Here is a 13872-nt window from a genome sequence, read left to right on the forward strand (position 1 = left end):
GTGGAGGGGACATGGTAAGCAGCAATGTATCTGAAGTGTTATGGAGGCGGCTGGGGAGATTGTAGCAATTGGGAGTATGTTGCAATTAAGGGAAGGGTAGCGCTGTAGTGATCTGTCCAAGGCGACCAGATCGCCCGGAATGTTGTAGGGGTGTCATGCAATTTGGCTGTTATGCTCTCCATGCGGTAAGTAGCCCATATGCTCTGAACAGTGCTGGAGAGAGCAGGTGGGGAGGTGTTTTTCCAGTATGCGGCTATGAGGCTAGTTCATCTACTGTACAATGAAGGATCTCTGTAGTGCTGTCTTAATCTGAGCTGCCTCTCTGTATTTGCCAAACTGCTCTGTGAGGAGTGCAAGGGATTGCAGAAGCTGTAAATCAATGGGGCACCGCTGCTAACTGCCTCCACTGCCCGGGCTAGTTCATGGCACAATCCTACAAAATCAAATATTAAAAATGTGCCTCTGCCTAATATATGAAATGAGCATATACCTTCATTTAAGATGGTCCCTTTTTATTGATATCTTCTACCTAGAGTTCTAATACATCTTGTACTTAATGCACCGTTTTTGTTTCATTCCCTAGAATTATTTAAGTATCATTAAATTTGTAAATTTACTCCTGGTGGCCACATTGAAACCACTGTGATTGATATCGCTGCCAATAAAATGCACCGGTCACCAAACCCGAGGATACACTTTGTTTTTTTTGGGAATGCCCTGAGATTTGGGGCATTGCAAAATAATAATAACATGAAGTGGAAACCGTTAAGGTTAAAAACACAATTGGGGGGGGGGGGGGGGGATCGTGCCTCACAATCCAGGTAACTTGGCAATAAATGGCTTGGTGACAGTTTTTCTTTTTAACTTCAATAGTATTTTTATTATTAATTTTTCAAAAATTATGAGGTACAGAAAGAAGAAAAGGGATGGGGGGTAAGGAAAGGACACAAAATAAAAAGGGGAAGGATTGAAGGGGTACATAGTGGGGGGAACACATTAAACAATTCTGCTGTTAAACCATATTGAACACATGAGGGAGGGAACCTAATAGGTTCCCTTCCAATTCGTGAAAGTTACACTGGTCGAATGGTCACCATGGAACTACTAATAGGGACATTGGGGAACTTCGCTAAGTGTAGGAGATGCAGGTAGTAAATCAGAGTCTATTCGGTCTGGACGCGCTCCCTCTCCGTCCGTAACATACACATGCCAGCTGAACCACTTCATTATCGGGGACGAGGTGGCAGTGGAGTAGGGCATCCCCTCTGTCTCCATTTCAAAGCTGAATTGCACCTTGGCCACTACTTTCGATATCAAGGGTATCTGTGGTGACTTCCAACCTTCAGCTAAGGAGGCTCTTGCGGAAATCAGAATATGACTAAAGACATATTTAGCATGTGATGGAAACTGAGGGGGGTAATGCTGCAGCAACGCAACCTCTGGGGTAGGAGAGAGATTTTGTCTAGTAACCTGACAGTTTTTCTTTTAATGTCCAAATATGAAAATATAATCACACTTTTGATATGTCCATTTAGTTTATTTTTCAGTAACGTCTGTTTCTTATTTTGACATTTAAGGAGTCGGGGCCATTTATGTTCGTCGGCGACCTAGAGTAAGATTGGAGGCCCTGATGAGCGGTGGAGGCCAGGAGAGGGGCTTGAGATCTGGGACCGTGCCAACCCCTCTAACTGTTGGGTTTGGTGCAGCCTGTGAGGTGGCTGAGCAGGAGCTAGAGGTAAATTGTTGCTTATATTTACACAACTAGATCATGGTGTTCTGTAAAATATAACACTTTTTTGTTATGTGCACATAATTTAGTATTTATTGATGGCACTTTATCTGTGCGACATATGTGCTCTTGTTAAATGTAAGAATTGTGCTCAGGCAGTGGCTGATTACAGTCACTTACAAAACTGAAACCCTAAACTCATAGGGATGTCTTTAAATAGAATATGAATTTATAAAGAAAAGTATGATGATTAAACCACCAACTTTTTTGTTATTCCTTTGTCCAAAGCTACAAATTTTACATATTTTAAATCATATTATATTTCTTTGCTCTCTTCTGCATGGACATCGGCATCTGCTAAAAGTAGCACTAGAGGCTATTTATAAAATAAACATTTGTTTCCCTCCCTTCTCTTCTATACACTTGATTTACAGCTGCTGTGTTCTTCTGAGCTATAACCCATCTAGGTCACTAAGGTTCATCTGCAAGAACTAATGATGCTTCTTGCCAGCAGGATAACTTGGAGAAATAGGGATGGTTTGCAGTGAATGTCTTCCCAACTCCTGATTTGTAAATTAGAACATTATGCACTGAGACAGCCTCCTTTTCACTTTGACTTAAACATACTAACATATACAAACAGTATACAGTTATAGTTAAGGCATGATGTACTAAATACCAGCAGTATACCAAGTCAAGAAATAACACTTTGTAGTTTACCTAGTTTTGTACAGGCATCTCTCTATATACATATGTTAGCCACATGATCTATTCCTGGTTACAGCTAAATAGTTGTAATTTTAGCTTGAATAGTTTACATAATAACATACTGTAGCAACTGTTCAGCAGGTACAATGTCTTTCGGACAGTTATCATATTTTCATATGCCCTGAAATACCTTCCTTTAAGGATGTACGGTTGTTAGAGCAATCAGCTGCTCCTATTGTTTCATCTATTTTTGAGAAAGCTAAAATCTATATTTTATTTTTTCTCCTATTGAGGGTCTGTGAAGATATTGGCTTGGCAAGTGCAAATGCACTTTTTGTAGTGGTGTGCTTATTTGCTGTTTGTTTCTTCTTAGTACGATCACAAGAGAATCAGCTATCTGTCAGAATTGCTGATTGAGAATGTAATGAGTAATATTCCAGAGGTTATGCTGAATGGAGACCCAAAACAACGTTACCCAGGTATAAAATGAGTGTTTGGGGCACATAGGCACTGTTTTATATATGTCCTTTCTAACTTTACATGGTATAAGTTGAGGTTCTTTACTGAAGGCTACCCAACTTCCCTAGAAATAGCACAATCTTTCTGCAACACAATATTCATTGGTATTAAACTTTTTATTTAGTTTCGAAAACTGTTCTACATATAACTAGAAAATGAAGTCTTATGTCATCCAACGGAAACTGTAATTTCTCTTTCATCCAGTCTGGGGGACACTGTTTACCATGGGGTTGTGGAGGGGAGCTCGGGAGTTGGCACCTAGCTAGTTAACTTTAGCACTGCTGACAGACCCCTCCCCTCTACAATCCCCCTGCCTCTTGCTCTTCCTGTCAGCTTTTTCTAGGTGCCCAAAGGAGTTGGGCTGCCTTTTTTTATGCTAGTGTTTTATAGATTTTATTTTATTGATTTTATTTGATTTTAAGTTAAATTTTCTTTATCTAACTTTTACTTTGTTACAGTACTTTTATTTTGGAAGCAGAGCTGGGAGTGTGTTCTACCCTAGAGAACACACTCCCACAGCAGCAGCACAGACACTGCTCGGTCAGATGAGAGTCGAGGGCTCTCACTGGCAGAGTTTTATAGTGTCCAAATTAGAGTGACAAGCGGTCTTTACGGACCACTGTCACTCTTGCAGCCTCCCCGATAACCAGCGCTGCCACTGCGGCATAGAGCGCTGGTTATCGGATAATCACCCGGGCGCCATCTTTAATTTTACAATGGAGCCCGGGCAAACTACTAACTAAAGAAGGGGGCAGACCAAGATCCCCCCTCAGACATAGGAGGGGGCATCGGGGTCCCACCGCTGCAGGAGACCTCAATCTTTTCGAGGTCTCCATTACTCTGCTGGACATAGATTACTTAAAAAGGATAGATCAAACTAAGGGCTAGACCAAGATCCCCCCTCAGTAATAGGAGGGGGCATCGGGGTTAGAACCGCTGCAGGAGACCTCAATCTTTTCGAGGTCTCCATTACTCTGCTAATTTTTATTTTTCTAAAATAAAAATAAAAAAATGGAGACAGAATATGGAAGAGGGGGAGTTAAAATTATATAGAACTCCCCTGCTCTTCAATTTACGGGCAGTATTCCGGTCTTCTGGAGGATAAGAAGAAGCCCGGGAACAGAGACTGCCTTGTGGGAGCAAGCATCAGGAAATGGCTGGTGGACTTCTCTCCTGTTGGCCTTTTGGCTAAGTATTCTTTTTTATTATTAAGCATTTATAAAAAACTGTATTGCTTTACTGACAAGTGGGGCTAGTATGGGTAATATTATAGTACTCTTACTTGCCAAAAGACAAATAACATTGTTTATTTAAAGGAACAAGTGCAACTTTTACTGTTGATTACTTGTTTTTTTCTCTGTCTCCTTCAAGTCAATGGTGTGCTTGTGACGCTTTCCTTTGTAAAATGTTAGATAAAGGAAAAGGTCCTATGGAAAAATATTTTACCTGTTATAAATGCAAGGTTTACTTACCACAGTCAGTTTACTCTTTAGCTCAGCTTCTCACTAAATCTACTTCGTTATTGACAAGCTCAGCAACACTTTCTTCTATATTGGATAAGACGGGGGGTCCTGCTGCGGGGAACGGCTGTAGCAAGCCCTTCTCTTTTTCATAACGGATCAAACACATGTCTCGACAAGCTAGACCAGTTTCTGAATCCCCATATTTGGCCCCTACTAAAAGGGAATCTGGTAGATCCGCAAATCCTTTTCTGAGGAAGGGGAAACAAAATTTAATCCTGATCAGGTTCACGTGTCTAATCAGGAAAAAGAAACGCCAGATATTAGGCCATTGATGATTATTATTAACGGTAAAGCAGGCCTTGGACCTCCCAGAGTCAGAGGATCCTAGTCCTATAAACAGAAGTCTTGTTAAGAAGCCCAGAAGAAAGGTTATTTGTTTTCCTCCTTTGGTGGAATTGCACAATGTTGCTGAGGGAATATAGAAACAACCTGATTTAAAGGTTTCTATTCCAGAAGATTCTCTTCCTTGTATCCATTACAGGAAGAGGATCTGGCTCACGGGGAAGGAATCCCTAGGGTGGATACTCCTGTAGCCCGTATAGCCCCCCCATGCTACCTTTCCGGTCCTGAACACTGCAGAACAGACTAACCGCAGAATTGAAGCTCAGAAAAAATCTATATTGTAGCAGCGGGTTCTTCCTTTAGACCCACATTTGCTTCGGCTATGGTCCCTAGAGCCATGGAAGCATGGGCAGAGCAGCTGGCTGAGGCCTTGCAGAACTCATAATTGCTTCCCCGGCCTTTACAGTTTGAAAGAGGCAGCTCAGAGCACAGCGTCTGTGTCTTCCTCTATTCAGGCTTCGAAAATTTCAGCAAATTGAGATCCTGGAAGCCTGATTCGGAATCTAAGAAATCCCTAGAAACCATTCCTTTTTCAGCATCAGGTTGGTTGGTTGAATTACAGAGTTTGATTTCCCAGTAAACGGGTGCCGGGAAAACACCTTTTTTGCCGGTGAATGTGAGTAGAGCCCGCCTCCCGCGTTTCAGCTCCTTTAGGCAGTCCTTTCGGGGGACCTCCTTTCCTAGGGGCCAGTCATCCTGCGTCAGACCACTCAAATTCTAGAAGCTTCTCAGTCAGAGGTAGACCCTCTTTCTTAGCTTCATGTCAGGCCTCCAAGGTTCAGGAGAAGCCTGCACCCTGACTGCCATTCTGCCCACCAGGAGGGGGCGAGAGGGGGGGGGACGGGGACGCCTGTCTCTTTTCTAGAACAGTGGACAGCGTCTTCTCAGGATCCCTGGGTTCGGGGCAGTATAACTAGGAGATACAGGATAGATCTCTTGGGTCCTGTTCCGCATGGTCTCTTTGTAACCCTGCTAGCTCGAGTTCCATAAAGTAGGAGGGTAATACAAAATTGGATCGCCTCTCTTCTTTCAGCATGAGTTATTTGCAGGGTCACAGTAATCCAGAAAGGGAAAAGCTTATTCAAACCCTTTTTCTTGTCAAGAAGCCGTACGGTTCCTTTCGACCCATCTTAAATCTAAAGACTTAAATATGCACTTAAAGTGGGTAAAATTTGGATGGAGTCCCTGGGGTCTGTAATAAACAGATTGGAAGGAAATCAGTTTATGGCCTCCATAGACCTAAAGAGCTCATACCCGCTCCTGTCTGGAACGGTCATCGGTCTCTCCTGAGATTGAGTGGTGGCCTTTCACTATCAGTTTAGGTAGTGCTCTTCCCTTCGACGTCTCCTTGGCTCCAGTGGTTTTTCACAGGGAGGAACGAGAATGTCGGTAATGGCAGCTTGTCTTCATTCAAGGGGAGTTCAGGGCGTACCTTACTTAGACGATCTTCTCATAAGATCCGCCTCAGAGATTTGCTTGCAACAGCACATGTCCTTCACATAGCTTTCCTCAAGATCCATGGGTGTTTAATACACTCAAGGAAATCCCAGGTGATTACGCGCCAACGCAGGATCTTCCTGGGACTCGGCATGGACACCAAACAGCAGAACGTGTTTCTGCCAGAAGAGAAGATCAGGTCGGTTCAGAGGATATAGCGCGCGGTCTTGTCCTCTCCCAGTCCTTCAATACACTTGTGCATGCGTCTCCAATGGAAGATGTTGGACTCATTCGAAACGGTCGCCTTTGGTCGTGCTTATTCCCAGTGCTTGTAGTGGGACCTCTTCACAGGAGGGTCGGGATCCCACCTACATTTGGAGCGCCAGAAGTTTCTCTGTCTCCGGATGCGAGAAATTCACAGACACCAGCCTGAAGGGTTAGGGCGGTATCCCTTCATCTCCGGCTCCAGGGTCAGTCCAGGAGTCCTCTCTATCCATCAACTCACTAGAGTTGAAGGCAATCCTTTTGGCCCTTTGGGGGGTCCGAACCTTTCTCCAGGGTCCTCTTCTCAGAATTCAGTCCGTCATGCCATGGCTGTGACATAGGTCAACAGACAAGGAGGAACGAGAAGATCAACGGCAATGCGGGTATCGGCTCAGATATTTGCTTGGGCGGAACAGTGTGTTCCAGCAATCTCGGCTGTGTGCATTTCAGAAATAAAGAGCTGGGGGCCGATTATTTCAGTCGCAATGCGATGATGCCAGGGGAGTAGTCCCTCCATCCGGAAGCTTTTCAGTCTCTGGTTCAGAGGTGGGGTCTACCGGATATAGATATCATGGCCTCCATACACATCAGGAAGTTTCCCAGGTTTTGCGCAATTCCCATATTTCCTTGAGTACTCAGACGAGTGAGGTAAGGCGATCTGTCGGTAATTCTGATAGCACCTGCATGGCCGTGGCGAGTGTGGTGCGCGTACATAATCTTAATGACAGTAGGGCAAGAACTTCATCTTCTGCACTGACAAGATCTTCTCCTTCGGGGTCCTTTTCATCATGGCTGTTGTAGCCAGGCTCTGGAGGGCTAGGGGTTTTTTCCCCCAGTGTAGTGAACACTCTGCTATGAGCTTGTAAGCCTATTCGGCTCGCATATATTGTCGCATTTGGCGAGCCTATGTCACAGGGTGTGACAATAGGTCTTGTCATACGTCCTCTTTTCGTCTTATCCGAATTCTGGCCTTTTCTTCAGGATTGTCTTGAGGCAGTTCTCTGCTTAGGCTCCTTAAAGGTATAGGTTTCTGCCTTTCGGTTTCTTCCACCTGAAGTTAGTAGATATGCCAGACATCAGGACGTTTCTTCAGGAGGTCTTTCATATCTAGCCTCTTTTCACTTCTCCTACAGCACCATTGGATCTTTCCTGGTGCTTCATATGCTTACAGGGTTTTCTTTAAATCCTTTCTTTCGACAGATTAGGTCTCTAACCTGCAAGGTTATGTTTCTCTTAGCCATTGCTTCCGCTCGTAAAAGTTCAGAGTTGAGATCTCTGTCCTGTCGACAACATAATTGATGCTACATGAGGACAGAGCGGTATTCAGAACTCTCCCTTCCTTTCTTCCGAGGGGTGTTTCAGCTTTTCTTTTGAGCCAGAAAACTGTGGTTCCGGTATTTCGGACAGCTTCCGTATACACCTGTCTGATCAGGTGTATACGGATATATATATTATATGTGGTTAGGGCTCTCCACTTATATGTTAGAGAGCTTCCCAAATTCGGTGTAACGTGCTTCTGTTTGTCCTTATTGATTCTCATAGAGGCTTGCCAGCCTCTAAGCAGTGAATTGCGAGATGGATTAGGGCAACAATTAACTCCGGTTACATCAAGGCTAACCATCCTGTGTCAGAGAGATTTAAGGCCCTTTCCACCCGGGCGGTGGGGGCGTCATGGGCAGCGAGAAGTGGGGCTTCTGCAGACCAGCTTTGCAGGGCAGCCACCTGGTCCTTTGTCCACACCTTTACAAAATTTTATCAGTTTAATGTATTTGCATCTGCGGATGTAAATTTCGCTCGTAGTGCTCTACGAGCGGGGCTTTCAGAGTGGTCCAACCCTTAGGGTGTTGCTTTAGAACGTCCCCATGGTAAGCAGTGTCCCCCAGACTGGATGAAAGAGAAAAGAGGATTTATGTACTTACGTTAAATCCGTTTCTCTGATTCCGTCTGGGGGACACTTCGATCCCTCCCTTCTGCTTTTCTTCTGTGTGCTTTTGGTTGATTGGCCTTTTCTCCTTGGGGCTTTTTAATTAACTGACAGGAAGAGGAAGAGGCAGGGGGATTGTAGAGGGGAAGGATCTGTCAGCAGTGCTAAAGTTAACTAGCTAGGTGCCAACTCCCGAGCTCCCCTCCACAACCCCATGGTAAGCAGTGTCCCCCAGACGGAATCAGAGAAACGGATTTAACATAAGTACATAAATCCTCTTTTTTTAGTTCAGTTTAGTAGATGAAAACGTCTGGTTGCTGTGGGCAACTGCTACCTGTAGAACAGTTTTCACAATGTCCCTCAATTCATTGTGATACTTTATACAAGTTTCACATTTGGGCAATCGTGGACCAAGCAAGCTGTTGATATGTTCTTCATGATATTGAGTGGAAATGTATCTGACATATACATTCTCTTCAGGCTGTGTAAACCTTTCCTTTGCCTACGTGGAGGGGGAGAGTCTACTGATGGCTTTGAAAGATGTTGCGCTCTCTTCTGGAAGGTATGACAAATCATTGTCTCTGTATTGCTAAAGGGAGATTTCATTGTGTACTCCTGCCACTAAGCAGGTTACTCTTCATGGTGGGTCTGTTTAATATGTTTATGTAGGCCAAATGGTGTAATGCTATTTTCCTAAAGTTTGGGAATCATTCACACCTTTGTCACAAAACTAGTTTATTCTTAAATATGGATTTGATGCCTCATTAATTTCTGCTGATATGTCCTCATATTGTAGTGTCACATCCTATTGTGGTTAAGTACATGTTTAATTGGTACTTTATTAACCATATTTTTCTCATTTAATTGTCATCCTCAGTTCATAAGTAATGCTCTTTCCAATTTTTACAGTTTACTTTTTTGTGTATAATCTAAACATTTGGTTTATTGACGTTGTCTGTAGCATAGGTAGTAACATTTGTGACATCATGGGGTTTGGCTACAATCAGACGCGGGCTGGCAAATTTCAGCCCGGGGGGGCGCACAGGCGTCCGCATCACATGACACGCGTGTCATGTGATGTGGCCGCCTGTGCGCTGACGCGGCCGCATCGCGTGTCATGTGATGCGGTCACCAGTAATATTCATGTAATAATTCCACGGGGGGGGCGGCCGGCCCAAACAGCGGTCAGACTGAGCGGCCCGCCCCTGGCTACAATGCAGCAACGATATGGGTATAAAATAGCAGATATAGAAATGCAGCTCAATACAAGATGACCTCTACCACATGCAGATCAGACTGCAATTGATGGCCTGTTTGATTTGGCAGTATGAGAAATCTGGGCATTGGTTCAACTTTAAAGGAGCAGAATTTGTTTAATGTAGTGCACTAACAGTCTCCTAATTATATTTATTTACCTGATGATTGGAGATCCCATTTTATTTTAAAAAATAACCTTTTATTTCTTATTTTTAAAATATTAATCTTGAAATCAGCTAAATGACAAAGTGAATTAAATACGATATTTAAAACGTATGAGTATACCTCTAACCCCTATCTTGTATATTCTGTAATTCTCTCCTGTGTAGAATAAAGATTAAATTAGGATTTTACCTTATTCAGCAGTTAAAGTTGCTATCTAGATTCTTTTTAGTGCTCTCTCTAATCTATAGCAGCTCTGTATAAATAATGTCTCCCGATTCACATAATATTTGCAAAGATAAATACATTTGTTGCAGCCCACTACATTTATACTTTCTACGCAGACAAATTGTTAGACGTAGATATTACTAACTTCAGTGATTATTCAACAATTAATGTTTGTATGCGGGATCAAATCTCTTTAAGGCTATAAATACTGGTTCTATATGGGAATCTTATATCATCCTATTGTTTCATCTACATATTGAAATCTCCCATATCCCGTGTTTCCTTTGTTGTATAAATATTATCCCTGTATATAATATTTGTTTGTTGCTGGTGCAACAACTTTTGTTTACATTATGTTTGTTAGTTAAACTTGTCTATATTTGTACTGTTTTCAAAAACACATCTTCTAGAAATTCATATTTTAGCGGTTGCACATTTTATGAAAATCTTGTATAGACATGTAGCTCATGTGTCACCTTCTTTGCGTTAATCTCTAGCGCTTGCACATCTGCTTCGCTGGAACCATCCTATGTTTTAAGAGCTATCGGAGCAGATGAGGATTTGGCTCATTCCTCTATTAGGTTGGTTCTTTGTTTTTTATGTTTTGCTGTTTATTATATTTTGTTTTCAATGTTGTGTTCGGGGCTTGAATACATTCCCAAGGTAACTAATTTGCTTTAATAAACCTATTTTGATGGCTGTCCTGAGATTTCATATAGACTACAGTTTGGTCCTTAACCAATAAACCCGTTGAGATTAAAAAAAAAAGCAAAAAAAACTTGACCTCTACTCTTTTTAGTAATTTATACATTATGATCTTTATCAGATAACTGAAAGTTTATCTGAATGAATGATGAAACCGGTTTATTTCTCTTATCATTAGGTTTGGTATTGGACGCTTTACAACAGAAGAAGAAATTGATTATACTGTTAAGAAATGCACCCTGGAGGTGAAACGGCTTAGAGAAATGAGGTACAGACATTGTAATGTTTCTCTCTTCTCCCAACCTCTTCCTCTCCTGTCAGTATTCAGAAGGAACACACATATAAGAATGACATGACCTCTGTTAAATTGCAAGGATATGATGTCACCCCAAAGTTCCCTGCTCTATGTAAAATCTATGCTTCATTTTTAATACACGATAAAATAGCTACTCCTCTGTTCCAATCTTGGATGTTACTACAAACTTCCTTCCTATATTAATTCGTATCAACATTGAGAATTTTGTGGATCATTTTGTACCATACTGTCCTTGCCCAAATAGCATAGTTTGATATATAGTTTTACAGACAGGGCATGTATCTATTGTCCCTGCATTCTAGTGCTGTTTTTCCACCATGTTTAAATGTCAACTGTTATTTTAGTTTAATGGTAAACAAAAGGGTTCCTTATAAGATGCACTCAATTGGCACACACCGATGTGTAAATAAATTTCCTAATTTGTTATATTTTTATGACCAGCTTTTGAGGGTATTTTGCTAATCGGGCAAAGGTACAAAAATACTGCTCACTCCGTTCATTAAGAAAAGGACATACAAATTTCAATAGCTTAATTGCTGTAAAATGATGGTGCTCCAAATGTCAGTGGCTGATGATTTGTCAATTTTTAGAGTGGCTTTCCTTGTACACCCTGGAAGGTTTCTGCATTGGAAGTGCACCGTTGGCTCTCTTTAGCTGTTTCTCTTACTTAGTCATATTCACTACCACTTGAATCATGCAAAAATCTGACTTGCTCTCCTGCCGTGGTCTCCATACAAGTTGGTTTAGGGACAGGTGCATCTTGCAAATGTACGTAGCTGCAGTTGTGTGCAAGTCTTGGAATGGGGGCTGTTAGTCTGTTTATTACAATGTCATTTTAGAGTTGGACAGAGGACACTTTTCCCTTGGGCCAGTCCTTTCCTTAATATATAGGGCCACCTGTATAATGTGGACTACACCACCGGCAATATTTGCCAAATAATGCTGTGTGCTTGGCCTCATAATAGGTGTGACACCTGATTGAATCGCCACCAACCTGGGTTGTATGTGTAGTCATCTTGTTTTACTCTAATGGGCCAATGACCACTGGTGATTGGGCAGAGTGGACAATACAGGTACATGTGTGTGTATACCTTAAGTGTGTAACATAACTGTGTGTGCTTTACAGCCCCCTGTGGGAAATGGTGCAAGACGGGATCGATCTGAAAAGCATACAGTGGACCCAACACTGAGGATCAACGATTACACAGGACTGGAAACTAATAGACAACATGTTCTATCATTTAATATAATGGCTTCTGTTACACAATGGGTACTTCTGTAGCTGCTATCGCTTTAGCAGGAAAGCCAGTCTAACATCTCCTGTCTACACATTATTTTGTGTTTGTGTGAAAGATAAATGTTCAGTAATTGTAACAGGAGGAACTTGGGCTGGCTTTATTTTGCCCCAGAATGAATTTCAGGCACGGCTTAAATCACTTCATTGCAGTTTAATTGGAAAACTGTAGAAGACCAAAAAAAATAACCAAAATTATTTAGGTATACAAAATAGTGCTCTTAATGATATAGTGTGGATAGTGCTAGTGCAGCTTTCTGGTTTATGCTTCTATGTATTTCCTTTGACACTAAATGAAATCTGTATCCACTATCATCTAGTATAGGAACTAAGATCTCCCTGCATATTTGGGAAAAGATCATTTGTTGAAAACTCTTGTAATAGCATGCCAAGAATTATTATTGTTATTCTATTTGCTCGGCAACATACAGCCTTACAATGCTTACTCTTGTATTTTGTAGTGCATTGCCTCAGCTCATCCACTCCAGGGGGGGCTTGCTGCCGACAGCTGCACACTGTGCAGGTCCGTTCAGCAGTGACAGTGTGCTGCCCGGCTGCTCTGATTGTGTTTTAAACACAATCAGAGCAGCGGGACAGCACACTGTCACTGCCAAGCGGACCTGCACATACTGTGCAGCCGCCAGCAGCCTTAGAATTCGGAAAGGGGGCGGGGCCTAAATCCCCCCCCCCCCCTACATCGCCCCGGGTATAGCAATTTCCTAGATCCGCCCCTGATCCACACCTAACTTATGTATGAAAATAGAATTTTTCCAAAATGCATTATAGAATTTTATTTTTATGTTCTGTAAAGGGAGAGAAGTTGACACAAGTTTACAGTAACATTAGCAAAGAACTGAACTAAAATGCTTTTGACAGTATTTTTGGTAATTGTATGGCTTATAAAATATCTAATTTTGCTAGAGAAAAAAATCTCATTGGTACATATATTTTGGATTTTAAACATGCCATTGTTATTAAATTGTTCTGGGTTTCTTCATGGCTTTTTTTTTTGTGGCCAGAATTTATAATAATATAGAAAAAAAAACAAGAAAAACAAAATATTTATCCTATTACCCACCTATTGTTATTTTTGCTGTGTTTTACCTCTAATTGTTTTCTGGAGCAGATGGGATGTAAGATTTGTGCCCCCACACACTATATATTACATTCATTAAACGCACAAGGACACACAACTGTGTGCTCCGACCTTCTTATGTAATGTTATGGTGTGTGTAAACACATATGTTCTTCTGTGTTTTATCTCTTCTGTTCTCTTACATCCCAGGCTTGTGACTTCTATTAGCATTTTCTCTGCAGAAAGAAGAGCTTGTAAATGTTGTGGGCCAAGGAATCTAAAGCCAAATTCACGTCCCATGTCTACTTTCTGTAAAATGTATGGCTAATGTACATTATTAATAATATTTGGCAGATTGCAAATAAAAAGTTTAAGATTGTGTTTGTGTG

General features: G+C 41.8%; 1 protein-coding gene across 2 annotated transcripts in view; it reads left to right on the forward strand.

Moving 5' to 3' along the window:
* The window catches only part of NFS1 (NFS1 cysteine desulfurase), a 27499-nt gene extending 14405 nt beyond the window's left edge, over window positions 1-13094 (forward strand). Inside the window, exons 8-14 of one of the 2 annotated variants that reach the window (XR_012677721.1) lie at window positions 1578-1735; window positions 2811-2916; window positions 8927-9008; window positions 10591-10674; window positions 10977-11066; window positions 12241-12931; window positions 13046-13078. Coding sequence is in view for 1 of the 2 variants with exons in the window: in XM_075177496.1 (XP_075033597.1) it covers window positions 1578-1735; window positions 2811-2916; window positions 8927-9008; window positions 10591-10674; window positions 10977-11066; window positions 12241-12304 (584 nt within the window). In the remaining variant the exon portion in view is untranslated. Of the gene's footprint in view, window positions 1-1577; window positions 1736-2810; window positions 2917-8926; window positions 9009-10590; window positions 10675-10976; window positions 11067-12240 lie in introns of both variants that reach the window. The other variant, XM_075177496.1, reaches the window with a different exon arrangement.
* The last annotated feature ends 778 nt before the right edge of the window (window positions 13095-13872 follow it).

Source organism: Mixophyes fleayi, chromosome 6 (genome assembly GCF_038048845.1).
Source record: "Mixophyes fleayi isolate aMixFle1 chromosome 6, aMixFle1.hap1, whole genome shotgun sequence".
In the NCBI taxonomy this organism is placed as follows: domain Eukaryota; kingdom Metazoa; phylum Chordata; class Amphibia; order Anura; family Limnodynastidae; genus Mixophyes; species Mixophyes fleayi.